The 12,384-nt window shown below is 50.3% G+C and overlaps 2 protein-coding genes across 5 annotated transcripts in view; one reads left to right on the forward strand and one right to left on the reverse strand.

Annotated features, from left to right (window-relative positions):
• Positions 1–3,225: 3,225 nt before the first annotated feature.
• On the reverse strand, positions 3,226–7,681 carry FAAP24 (FA core complex associated protein 24). 2 transcript variants are annotated; one of them, XM_032249138.1, is made up of 5 exons: positions 7,595–7,681; positions 6,905–7,023; positions 6,646–6,782; positions 5,983–6,135; positions 3,226–3,847 (listed from the first exon to the last, which is right to left on the reverse strand). In XM_032249138.1, exons 2-5 carry the CDS (start codon positions 7,008–7,010, stop codon positions 3,596–3,598), a joined length of 648 nt encoding a protein of 215 aa, XP_032105029.1. In that variant the 5' UTR covers positions 7,011–7,023; positions 7,595–7,681; the 3' UTR covers positions 3,226–3,595. The 2 variants fall into 2 exon arrangements, with proteins under 2 accessions (XP_032105029.1, XP_032105030.1); XM_032249139.1 differs by lacking the exon at positions 7,595–7,681 and having other exon boundaries at positions 3,416–3,847; positions 6,646–6,724; positions 6,905–7,588.
• A 157-nt stretch (positions 7,682–7,838) lies between these two features.
• Positions 7,839–12,384, forward strand: part of CEP89 (centrosomal protein 89) — a 75,291-nt gene continuing 70,745 nt past the window's right edge. For 2 of the 3 annotated variants that reach the window (XM_032249140.1, XM_032249141.1), the window contains exon 1: positions 7,839–8,031. In XM_032249140.1, the coding sequence (XP_032105031.1) occupies positions 7,993–8,031 (39 nt within the window). In that variant the 5' untranslated portion in view covers positions 7,839–7,992. The remainder of the gene's footprint in view (positions 8,032–12,384) is intronic. The other variant, XM_032249143.1, reaches the window with a different exon arrangement.

The raw sequence follows: 12,384 nt of genomic DNA on the forward strand, positions 1-12,384 counted from the left end.
TCAAATGATCCACCCACCTCAGCCTCCCAAAGTGTTGGGATTACAGGCATGAGCCACTATGCCCAGCCCTCTATTTTACTTTTTTTTTTTGAGACAGAGTTTTGCTCTTGTTGCCCAGTCTGGAGTGCAATGGCAAGATCTTGGTTCACTGCAACTTCTGCCTCCGAGGTTCAAGTGATTCTCCTGCCTCAGCCTCCCAAGTAGCTGGGATTACAGGCATGCACCACCGCTTCCGGCTAATTTTGTATTTTTAGTAGAGACAGGGTTTCTCCATATTGGTCAGGCTTTCAAACTCCCGACCTCAGGTGATCCACCCGCCTCGGCCTCCCAAAGTGTTGGGATTACAGGTGTGAGCCACCGCCCCCAGCCCTATTTTACTTTTTAAAATAACATTCCTGCCGATTTTGATCTTGCTATGAGTTGGATGACACTGTGAATCTAATAAGGTTCACTGTTGACACAGTACATGTTACATAGCTAAAATATATAGTCTAATTTTAAGGATAACTATTTTCTGTTGTGCAATATCTTAAAGGAAGCAACCATCTTTGGGAAAGTGTATCTGCTGCTCTTAGGGCCATGTTTGTATAAATATTTAAATAAACATATTCATTTATCTGAGTGAATATTTAATATTTCCTTTTACTTTTATTTCACTTTCATTCCCTCCTCTTTCAAACGGTTTCTCTCCCTAATGCACAATTTTTTTTTTTTTTTTTTTTTTTTTTTTGAGACGGAGTCTCGCTTTGTCACCCCGGCTGGAGTGCAACGGCGTGGTCTCGGCTTACTGCAACCTCCACGTCCCAGGTTCAAGCGATTCTCCTGCCGCAGCCTCTCAAGTAGCTGGGACTGCAGGCGCGTGCCACTACACTTGGCTAACTTTTGTATTTTTAGTAGAGATGGCGTTTCACTGTGTTGGTCATGCTGGCCTCGAACTCCTGACCTTGTGATCCACCAGCCTTGGTTTCCCAAAGTCCTGGGCTTACAGACATGAGCCACTGTGCCTGGCCCACGATATTTTTTTTTTTGAGACAGTTTCACTCTTGTTGCCCAGGCTGGAGTACAATGACGCAACCTCGGCTCACCGCAACCTCCACCTCCCAGGTTCAAGTGATTCTCCTGCCTCAGCCTCGTGAGTAGCTGGGACTACAGGCGTCCACCACCATGCCCAGCTAATTTTGTACTTTTACACTTGATCTTAGCCAAAAGGCCAAGAAGCTATATTTTGTACTTTTAGTAGAGACGAGGTTTCTACATGCTGTTCAGTCTGGTCTTGAACTCCCAACCTCAGGTGATCTGCCTGCCTCGGCCTCCCAAAACGCTGGGATGACAGGCATGAGCCACTGAGTTCGGCCAATATTTTTAATGTTTTGATTTTTTAAAATTACTAACATTACACAAAGTAGAACTTAAAGAGCTTTCAGGTTATCTTAGTATTTTCTAAAACAGATGGCATCTTTGTGTTTATTTTTTGGTTTTTGTCTTTTTTTCAACACAGAGTTCTGCTTTGTTGTGCGGGCTGGAGTACAATGCCACAATCATGGCTCACAGCAGCTTCAACCTCCGAGGCTCAAGCCATCCTCCCACCACAGCCTCCCAAGTAGCTGGGACTATAGGCACGTGCTGCCACGTCTGGCTAATTTTTAAATTTTTTTGTAGAGACGGGGTCTTGCCATGTTGCCCAGGCTGATCTCGAAATCCTGGACTCAAGCAATCCTCCCAGCTCAGCCTCCCAAAGTGCTAGACTACAGACATGAGCCACTGCGCCTGTGTCTATTTTTTTTTGAGATGGCGTTTCGCTCGTTGCCCAAGCTGCAGTGCAATGGCGTCGTCTTGGCTCAATGCAACCTCTGACTCCAGAACAGCTGGGATTACAGGGGCGCACCACCATGCCTGGCTAATTTTTTGTATTTTTAGTAGAAACGGGGTTTCACCATGTTGGCCAGGCTGGTCTCAAACTCCTGACCTCGGGTGATCCACCCGCCTTGGCCTCCCAAAGTGCTGGGATAACAGGTGTGAGCCACCGTGCCCAGCTGCCTGTGTCTATGTTTTGAATGGGCAGTTTGTACCTTTTGATCCCCAGCCCCTGGTTCCCTCTCTGGATGCAGCTGCTGCCATCATTGTCTTGAGTCCTCCCACTGTTGGGTCTTACATTTACAAACACATCCTTTTCTGCCTCATGCACATTGAGTTTTCAACTTTAAAGGGAGCTTCTGACTCCATACTTTCTGCGTGCAGAAGACATACAAAGTGATTATAAACTGTGTAACTGCCAATAAAAGCGTGGGGAGAGGAACAAAGGAAAGAAAAAGAAGTATAGCGGAATTATTTATTTACATTGGAAGCAGCCTCTTGGAACAGGTATATGAAGGCCAGACCTGAAGAACTGCAGCTCTGACACCAGGAACAAGGGGCTTAGAATACACAGTGCTTCTTTGTACATTTGTTTCCTTTCACATCCACCACCACAGCTTTTTACTTTTTCTTTTTTTAATTTTAATTTTTTTTAAAGATAGCGTTTCACCATGATGGCCAGGCTGGTCTTGAACTCCTGACCTCAGGTGATCCACCCACCTTGGCCTCCCAAAGTGCTAGGTTTACAGGCGTGAGCCACCGCGCCCGGCCCCACCAAAGCTTTTTAGAAGGCATTTTCCATGACAGATGCAGGTCAAGGTCACACATTAAAATCAGCCCTAACTGGCTTTTTGCTGAGTGTGAGAGTCCCTGACTCTTCCCACCAGCCCCTTTAATCTTAGAATGAAGGCAGTGCTCTCTGTGGCCCACTAATTTCAAAAGCTGAACTCAGACACCAAGGCAGGATGACCCACAGGCTCCATTCAGGTCACCTCATCTTCCACTAGTTGCTGTGACAGGAAATCCTTTTTCTTTTCTTTTTTTAAACTTTTTGAGACAGGGTCTTGCTCTGCTACCCAGGCTGGAGTGCAGTAGCATGATCTCCACTCACTGCAACCTCCACCCCCCAAGTATAAGTGATTCTCATGCCTCAGCCTCCCAAGTAGCTGGGATTACCGGTGCCTGCCACCACACCTGGCTAATTTTTGTTATTTTTAGTAGAGACAGGGTTTCTCCATATCAGCCAGGCTGGTCTTGAACTCCTGACCTCAGGTGATCTGCCTGCTTCAGCCTCCCAAAGTGCTGAGATTACAGGCGTGAGCCACTGCGCCCAGCCCTTTTTCTTGGTTGGTTTTTTTCGTTTTTGTTTTTTTTTTGTTTTTGAGATGATGTTTTGTTCTTGTTGCCCAGGCTGGAATACAATGGTACAATCTGGACTCACTGCAACCTCTGCCTCCTGGGTTCAAGCGATTCTCCTGCCTTGGCCTCCCAAGGATTACAGGCATGTGCCGCCACGTCCGGCTAATTTTGGATTTTTAGTAGTGACGGGGTTTCTCCATGTTGGTCAGGCTGGTCTCGAACTCCTGACCTCAGGTGATCTACCCGTCTTGGCCTCCCAAAGTGCTGGGATTACAGGCGTGAGCTACCGTGCCAGGACCTTTTTCTTGTTTTTTTAAAGCTGAAAACAAGATCCTGATGTTTGTGGTCTGGGGAGACGACACCATGTCCCTGAGGCCAGCCCTCACCTGGGCTGTGTGAAGAAGGCATGGATCTGCTGTGCCACTGCTTGTCCGACCACCTGCTCCAGTTCCAGAATGGAAGCATTACTCAGTTTCTGGATGCTTGGAAACTTCTGGAGCAGAAGGGGAGCTTTAACTTTTCCAACTCCTGGGATCTGCTGCACAGTTCGAAGAAGGGATAGCTCAGACAGCAGCAGGGCCCGTTTCTTCCCTAGAAGAGGGTTCTTACTGGGCTCTTTGATTTGCTCTTGAACCTGAACCGCAAATGAAAGGAACAGCATGTGAGCACCCTCTGGAGAACTGGCCATTTTCTTAAAATTTGTTTTGTGGAAATTTAGTTTTTCCATTTTGTTCAGCTTGACTTCTGGGAACAAATGTTTTCATATGCCATGAATATGATTTCTCAGACATCAGTGAAATTATTAAAAGGTGAACCACACAAAGGAGTAAGACATTAATAATTTACAAACACGTGAGTTTTCAGAACGTTTAGAAAAACACACTGAGGAATTCCAACACTTTCTGATGGAACATTTCAGTTGTCCAGGATTAAAGGATGACTACACCTAAACCAGACCTACTTCATGCAAGCCCTGCAGGAAGCCTGCCTCAAAGGAGAAACCTGGTCTGCAGTCACCGGTGGCTATACAAAGGCAGACAATAGCATCGTATCAAGGAAAGTTAGGAACCGTGACGCAAAGGATATGGTCGAGAGGGATCTGTGAGCCGTTTGCGGCTGCTTGCATCTGCAATGTGCCTCTCAACTCCAGCTCCACGTCAGAGGGGGAGATTTAAACACACACACAATTGATGTTTGGGTCTTACCCCCATGCTGGGATTAGCAGTGTGAGCCTCTAAACTGATTTTTTTTTTTTTTGAGATGGAGTTTCACTCATTTTACCCAGGCTGGAGTGCAATGGCGCGATCTCGGCTCACCGCAACCTCCGCCTCCTGGGTTCAGGCAATTCTCCTGCCTCAGCCTCCTGAGTAGCTGGGATTACAGGCACTCACCACCATGCCCAGCTAATTTTTTGTATTTTTAGTAGAGACGGGGTTTCACCATGTTGACCAGGATGGTCTCGATCTCTTGACCTCGTGATCCACCCGCCTCGGCCTCCCAAAGTGCTGGGATTACAGGCTTGAGCCACCGTGCCCGGCCCTCTAAACTGATTTTAAAAATAAGTGTTGGCTGGGTGTGGTGGCCCAGCACTTTGGGAGGCTGAGGTGGGCGGATCACGTGAGTTCAAGAGTTCAAGACAAGCCTAGCCAACATGGTGAAACCCCGTCTCTACTAAAAATACAAAAATTATCTGGGCGTGGTGGCAGGCACCTGTAATCCCAGCTACTTGGGAGGCTGAGGCAGGAGAATCGCTTGAACCTGGCAGGCAGAGGTTGCAGTGAGCCAAGATTGCGCCGCTGCACTCCAACGGGTGTGCAGATCGGGCAACAGAGCAAGACCTTGCCTGAAAAAAAGAAAAAACTTGTACAAGGTGGTAATGCTTAACAAAAACACATGGGGATGAGATAAAGCAGCTTCTGGTTGACCTTTTCGAGATGGAGTTTCGCTCATCACCCAGGCTGGAGTGCAATGGTGCAATCTCCGCTTACTGCAACCTCTGTCTCCTGGGTTCACGTGATTCTCCTGTCTCAACCTCCTGAGTAGCTGGGATTGTAGATACCTGCCACCATGCCCAGCTCATTTTTGTATTTTCTTTATTTTTTTGAGACGGAGTCTCGCCCTGTTGCCCAGGCTGGAGTGCAATGGCATGATCTCAGCTCACTGCAACCTCCGCCACCTGGGTTCAAGTGATTCTCCTGTCTCAGCCTTCTGAGCAGCTGGGATTACAGGCGCCCGCCACCATGCCCGGCTAATTTTTGTATTTTTAGTAGAGACAGGGTTTCACCATGCTGGCCAGGCTGGTCTCGAACTCCTGACCTCAGGTGATCTGCCCTCCTCAGCCCCCTAAAGTGCTGGGATTACAGGCGTGAGCCACTGCACCCGGCAATTTTTGTATTTTTAGTAGAGACGGGGTTTTGCCACGTTGGCCAGGCTGGTCTCAAACATCTGGCCTCAAGTGATCTGCCCACCTTGGCCTCCCAAAGTGCTGGGATGACAAACGTGAACCACCGTGCCCAGGCTCTAGTTGACATTTTCACCAGCAAAAGGGCAGGATAATGAGTGATGGAGCTATCACAGCCTGGGAGTCTAAAATCAGGTCTCCAACTTGTGCACTTTGTGATATACTTCCCTAGAGTGTGGGTGGCAAAGAGGTTTTATAAACCAAGGCAGAGAATGACATAGAATGGATACATGGTTGCAGCTAGAGGGAGGGCAGCTGAGTGTGCATGAGGACAGGGCTACCCTGAAGGTGTAGGAATCGCTACTCACCAACTGGATGATGAGGCCGGATGCTTCCATCTGGCTGGCCACTGGAAGCAGCACCATTCCAAGGTCCAGCACAGTAAACTTCTGTAAGGCTGGGAAGTATTGTTCACTCATCCGGGTTTTTTCAACAACTACAATTCCTTGAATATTACTGGACTTGAAAGGAAAAAAAGACAGTAAATCATTTTGCAACCAAATAACTTTTTAGGTTAAGAGTGCTATCACTTCCTACCTGGCCTGGCCAATGACTTTAAATAAATGATACCAAGGGATGGAGGGAAGCGGGGTGCTGAAACAAATCAATGTTCAATTTCAGTTTCTTGAATCCAATAGTAACATTTTTTTTGTTTGTTTTTGGTTTTTGGTTTTTTTTTGAGATGGACTCTCACTCTGTCGCCCTGGCTGGAGTGCAGCGGCGGGATCTCGGCTCACTACAGCCTCTGCCTCCTAGGCTCAAGCGATTCTCCTGTCTCAGCCTCCTCAGTAGCTGGGATTACAGACGTGCACAACCATACCCAGCTAATTTCTGTATTTTTAGTAGAGACAGTGTTTCACCATGTTGGCCAGGCTGGTCTCAAACTTCTGACCTCAGGTGATCCACCTGCCTTAGCCTCCCAAAGTACTGGGATTACAAGCGTTAGCCACAGTGCCGAGCCTAATACTTACATTTCTAACCCGAACAAGCCTCTTTCTGTAGCCATTTCCTGCCACCAAATCAGCTTCAGTGACATAAAGAACGCAGCATCTCTTCGACAGATAAAAGTCTGGTGTTAAGCCATCCTCGAAAATGAGCTTTATTTTCCCTTAAAATACAGAGAAGAAAATGAGTTCCGTGAGCTTTGGATGAAAAGATGGCAATCAGCAAATATATATATTTTTTAATGTGTCAGAGGAGGCAAGAGCTGGCAGAGGACAGCCCACTGACCTTGCATATCCTGCACCAGCTGTGACCCGCGCCATTTCTCATTCGCCACAACATGCCCCAAAGGCACATGCACGGGGCCCGTGCCATCAGAGGGGTTCCTTTCCATGGGCAGTCTCTACCTAAGGAGGGAAAAGCCAGGTGGCACTTGAGCAGGCCCTCCCGCACACGGCCCTGCATTCAACTCCAAGCCGGGGCCTCTGGGGCAGGATCCCGTCTGCAGACTGAATTGTCAAAGAATGGTCAAATAAGATTCTCTTTTTAATTACTCATAAGAAAACACAAAGGTCTCAATGAAGGACAGGGTGGCTGGAGAGGGGGTGTGTGATGGTGGAGGTGGTAATGCCATTGGGTTCTAATAAGGGCAGAGGCACGATCAGAATCCTGGGCAGAGCATGGTAGCTCACGTCTGTAATCCCAACACTGGGCGAGGCTGAGGCGGGAGGATCGCTTGAGTCCAGGAGTTCGAGACCAGCTTGGGCAACACCGCGAAATCCCGTTTGCCAATTATCTGCGGCGAAATAAATTTTCTAAGAACCAGGAGATTCTTGTTCTGGTGTCCGCTTCCTTCATTTTCATCACGTGCCTAGACCCGACACCCCAGCTGGATCCGCACCGTGGCTCCTTAGTCTAGTCCTGGGCCCGGACCGAGGCGGTAGGGACCCCACCGTCCAAGTATTGGGTCCACATTACCGGCTGCAGCGCCACTTCCGGGTTCACGCCTTCGGTGCTCGCCCAGTCCTTCATCCAGCCCGCCCTCCGCCAACCGCAGCGCTGGATAGGCTGTGGTGTCAGAAATGAACGCGTATCCTGACCAATAAGAGAACGAATAGGGCGAACGTTTCCGCTCCGTCGGGGATTTGAACGGGAACCCGCTGGTTGCCAAGAACGACCGGTGTGGCAGTAACCTTACCTCTGATTGGTCACGGGCCGAGCTGAGCCAATGGCCGACGTGGTTGCTGCAAAGTCCATTGCAAAGAAAAAGCGTGCTGTGGGTCGGGCCTGCGGCGGACTTTTAGGGAGTGGTCCCTGGCGGTAGAGAGATCTGCTGATGAGTCCAGCCTCTGGTCTGGCCTCGCCGCGCCGCAAGGATGCTCCTGGGGTTTCGGAGAGGCCGCAGGAATCAGTTCGTAAGTAGTTGTTCGCCCGCCGCGCTCGGGGCTCTATGGGGCCGCGGGTTAAGTATAAAGGGTTGGGGCGGGTTTAGGGTTTGGCCTGAGATCCAGACAAGGTGGCGGCACAAGAGGAAAATGGTTTTCAGTTTAAGAAGCCTTGATTTTTCGTGTTCTAAACTTTTTTTTTGTTTTTTTTTTAAACAGGGTCTCGCTCTGTCGCCCAGGCTGGAGTACAGTGGCGCAGTCATAGCTCACTGCAGCCTCGAACTCCTGGGCTCAAGCGATTTTCCCACCTCAGCCTCCCGAGTAGCTGGGACTACAAGCGCGCGCCACCACGCCCGCCTAATTGTTCAATTTTTTTGTGGAGACGGGGATCTTGCTATGTTGCCCAACATGGCTCCTCAGCCTCCAAAAGCATTGCTATCACAGGCGTGAGCTACTACGTCTGCCCTTAACAATATCGTGCCCCAGAGTCGGCCACAGTTGAACGGAGTCACTCTGTCTCCCCTGTAGCATTCGTCCCAGTGCCTGGAGTTAACTCCTGGCCGACGTACCTGTTACATGGCTGGATATAGTCATTCTTCATTCCTCTCTCCGCCACCCACCATGTACACCCCATCAGCAAGTCCCATCGCATCTACCCACGACATACATCTGCCAGGTGTTCCCATCTCCCCCCCACATCCCGGCCTCCAGCATCTACCTGGACCGCTGCGGCAGATTCCACTGGTTTCTTTGCTTTCACTCTGGCCCTTTAACGAGGTTCATCCTCCACATAGCAGCCAAAGGGATTCTTGTGTTTATTTATTATTTAATTTATTTTTAGAGACAGGGTCTTGTCCTGATGCCCAGGCTGGAGTGCAGTGGCAAGATTATAGCTCAATGGGGCTTCAACCTCCTGGGCTCAGGTGATCCTCCTGCCTCAGCCTCCCCAGTAATTGGGACTACAGGTGTGCACCACCATGCTTAGATATTTTTTATTTATTTTGTTATTTGCCTCACGTTGCCAAGTCTCAATGCCTGGCTAATTTTTTAAATTCTTCTGTAGAGGCCAGGCAAGGTGGCTCACGCCTGTAATCCAACACTTTGGGAGGCTGAGGTGGACAGATCATTTGAGGTCAGGAGTTCAAGATCAGCCTGGCCAACACGGTGAAACCCCATCCTACTAAAAATACAAAAATTAGCAAGTGTGGTGGTGGGTACCTGTAATCCCAGCTACTCAGGAGATTGAGATGGGAGAATTACTTAAACCTGAGAGGCAGAGGTCGTAGTGAGCTGAGATTGTGTCACTGCACTCCAGCCTGGGTAACAAAGTGAGACTCTGTTTCAAAAAAAACATAAAAATAATTAGTGTGTGTGTGTGTGTTGGTAGAAATGGGGTCTCGCTATGCTGCCCAGGCTGGTCTTAAACCTTGGCTCGATCAATCCTCTCACCTTAGCCTCCAAGAGTGTTGGGATTACAGTGTGAGCCAGTGCACCTGGCCTGAGTTTTCATTCAAAGCAGCAAATATTAATGAGTGCCTGCTGTGTGCTGATACCCGAAGTTGATTAACAGCTTAGGGCCACATGGTCTGGAGGCTAGACAAGCCCATAAATAATTCTGTACCAAATGGTAAAACAAGAACTGCTGTTGACGTGTGTACCAGAAGGGCAGCGACGCCAACAGTTGAGTGGAGAGTTGGCCTGGGCCTGGCGGAAAGGAAGGAAAGAGTTCTGGGTACAGAACACAGCAAATACCAAGGCCTGAAAAAGAGCGAATTACTTGCTGTTTGGGAAATGGAAGGCAAGGCTGAGTACTGAAGTACACGGATTCTGCCCAGGAAGAGCAGGGGAAGCAGGAAATGAATTTGAGTCCTTGTGATGGCAGGGGCTGCACACTCCATGGAGGCAGTGGAAGTGCCGCCCCTTGCGAACTGCTGCAGACTCAAGCCTCCTTTTCTAGGGAGCAGGCAGGAGCCCCACCCTCCTGGCGGGGGCTACAGCCACCCGAACTGCAGTTGTGGATCCCAGCCTCCCATGCTCTTGGGGGAGCTGGGAACAGGCAGGATCTGTCCTCCCAGGTGCAGGTGTAGCTGCAGCTGTGGGGCCTGAAGCTGCAGGCAAGAACCAGGAACAGGTGGGAGCCCTGCCCCTTCCAAGTTGGTGGGTGGGAGCTCCCAGGTGCAGCTGCGGCTGCCCTCCCAGGCACAGGGCGGGGCGTCTCTGCAGCCTGCCTGTCGGGCATCCCAGGAAAGACAGTCCCTCCACCCCCCATCCTCGCAGGCTCAGGAGGGTCTGCTGCCACCGCCTGGCCTCTCTGCTCTGATCTTGGAGGGGGATTGGAGCCAAGCCCTGGGGCCATGAATGGCAGAGGAGGAAGGGGGCAGGGTCCCCAGCAAGGCCTCACCCTCAGGCTAGGGAGGGTCTAAAGGCTGGGGGCTGGACTGCCAGTCCCCTGGAGTAGAAACTCATGGAGCCTCTTCTGGGCCTGCCAGTGGCTGCCCGTGGACCAGTCAGCATGTTCTTCCTCTCCTTTGAGGTCCATAAAAACCCTGGGCTCAGCCAGAGCAGGGCAAAGGATGGCCAAAGGACAAAGAGGGCAGACAGATGAGGGGACGGGATGACCAGCTGCAGAGAGGAGAACCTTCTCTGCTGAGAGCTGCAGGGACCACCTGCCAGCAGAGAGGAGCTACCCTCTCTGCTGAGAGCTTTAGAGACCTGCAGAGACACTGGAATGGCTTTTGCCTGTGGAGAGCAGCCACCCTCTCCACAGCCTCCTCTCTGCTGAGGTCGACACTTGAACGCATGAGACGATCTGCCTACAGAGGGGAGCTACCCCCTCCTCTGAGCTGGTCTCAGGCTAAATAAAACTCTTCTTCACGCTTCTGAGGTCTGCGTACCTCATTCATTCTTCCTGGACACAGGACAAGAACTTGGGCAAAGGCACTGTGGCCACAGAGGTTCCAGCCAGAAAAATTGACACCCCAGAGATCCTGTAACACTTGGTAGGAACCAAGTTATATCAGCCCGAGTGTGCCATGCTGGACACGTGCCTGCTGTTGAGAGAGTGGGGCTGCCTCTGAGGGTTTTTCTGCCTGGTAGAGACATGATCGGCAAGGGGACCAGAGTTAGGAAATGACTTTGATGGTATGAGACGTGTTTAGTGTGCAATGGGGGATTCAGTCTTTCAAAGAACAAGAATAAATCTTAGGCAGCCCTTTTGGAGGACCCTACTGGACGCCAGCCCCTGGGATTCAAAGGTTAATGAAACCTTTTCTGGCCAGGCATGGCGATTCTCACCTGTAATCCCAGCACTTTGGGAGGCCGAGGCATGTGGATTGCCTGAGGCAGGAGTTCAAGACCACTCTGGCCAACATAGTGAAACCCTGTCTCTACCAAAATAGAAAATTTAGCTAGGCATGGTGGCATATGCCTGTAGTCCTAGCGACTTGGGAGGCTGAGGCACAAGAATAGCTTGAACCCAGGAGGTGGAGGTTGCAGTGAGCCGAGATCATGCCACCGCACTCCAGCCTGGGGAACAGACAAGACTCTGTCTCCAAAACAAGCAAACAAACAAAAACCCTTTCTTATCGTGCAGCAGGTGGTAGTGGGGGGAGTGGGGAGGAAACAGACATGGAGACTGTTGAATCCCTTGACAGTTGCAGGGTGGTGGGCCCCACTCAGAGAGGTAAACAGAGTGGGGGTATTGGGTAGAGGCTGCTTGGAGCATCTGCACCTGTGGGTGACTGTGCAAGTGGGGGGTAGGGACTGTAAGAGATGACTGGAAGGTCTGCCCATCCCTCACTCCTGAAAGATGCCCCCATGCTGTGCTACACTTCTCAGCCTTGTGTCTCTTGCCAACCACTCCCTAACTTTCCTGGGGCCACTGTCAGTGAGTGCTCCTCACTAGGCCCTGGGATCTCCTCCGTCTGCTCTGAAAGCCCTTCCCGTGGGAATTGTCCCCACCTCTCCACCCCCCCCCCCCCCCGCCCCACACACACTCGCAGATGCCTCTGTACTCCAGCAAAACAGAGAACCAACCATAAGAGCACTGCAACCAATGTCTTGCTCCATTCCTTTGTTCATGCTGTTCCCGCTTCCTGGAATGCTGTTCCATAATGTTTCCAAATGTGGGACCAGTGGGCATCTTTGAAAGCCCAGTCTAAATGCCTGTGTGCTTTTCTCAAAGGAAAGCATTTGACAGTTCCCAGGCTGGCCCCAGACCTGGAGGAGTGCTTCCCTGCCTGCGCCACCCCAGCACCTTGTGCCAATTACTGGCTCCAAACAGAAAATGTTAGTGTTTTTCTCCCACATCTCACTGATGCTCTTTTTATTTTTTTCATTTTTAGTGAGAGAGCCTTTCTCCCAGCTCATTCCATAATTCTATGT

This window comes from Sapajus apella, unplaced genomic scaffold, assembly GCF_009761245.1.
Source record: "Sapajus apella isolate SASKATOON/1434 unplaced genomic scaffold, GSC_monkey_1.0 scaffold68, whole genome shotgun sequence".
NCBI classification, from domain to species: Eukaryota; Metazoa; Chordata; class Mammalia; order Primates; family Cebidae; genus Sapajus; species Sapajus apella.

Bases quoted from the DNA above. Each gene is read 5' to 3' on its own strand.
- FAAP24 (XM_032249138.1), bottom strand. From the start codon at position 7,010: ATGGAAAGGAACCCCTCTGATGGCACGGGCCCCGTGCATGTGCCTTTG. The intron at 6,783-6,904 runs GTCAGTGGGCTG...CTGTATTTTAAG, and splicing joins GCTGGTGCAGGATATGCAAG to GGAAAATAAAGCTCATTTTC. The intron at 6,136-6,645 runs GTAAGTATTAGG...TTTCCTTTCAAG, and splicing joins GGCTTGTTCGGGTTAGAAAT to TCCAGTAATATTCAAGGAAT.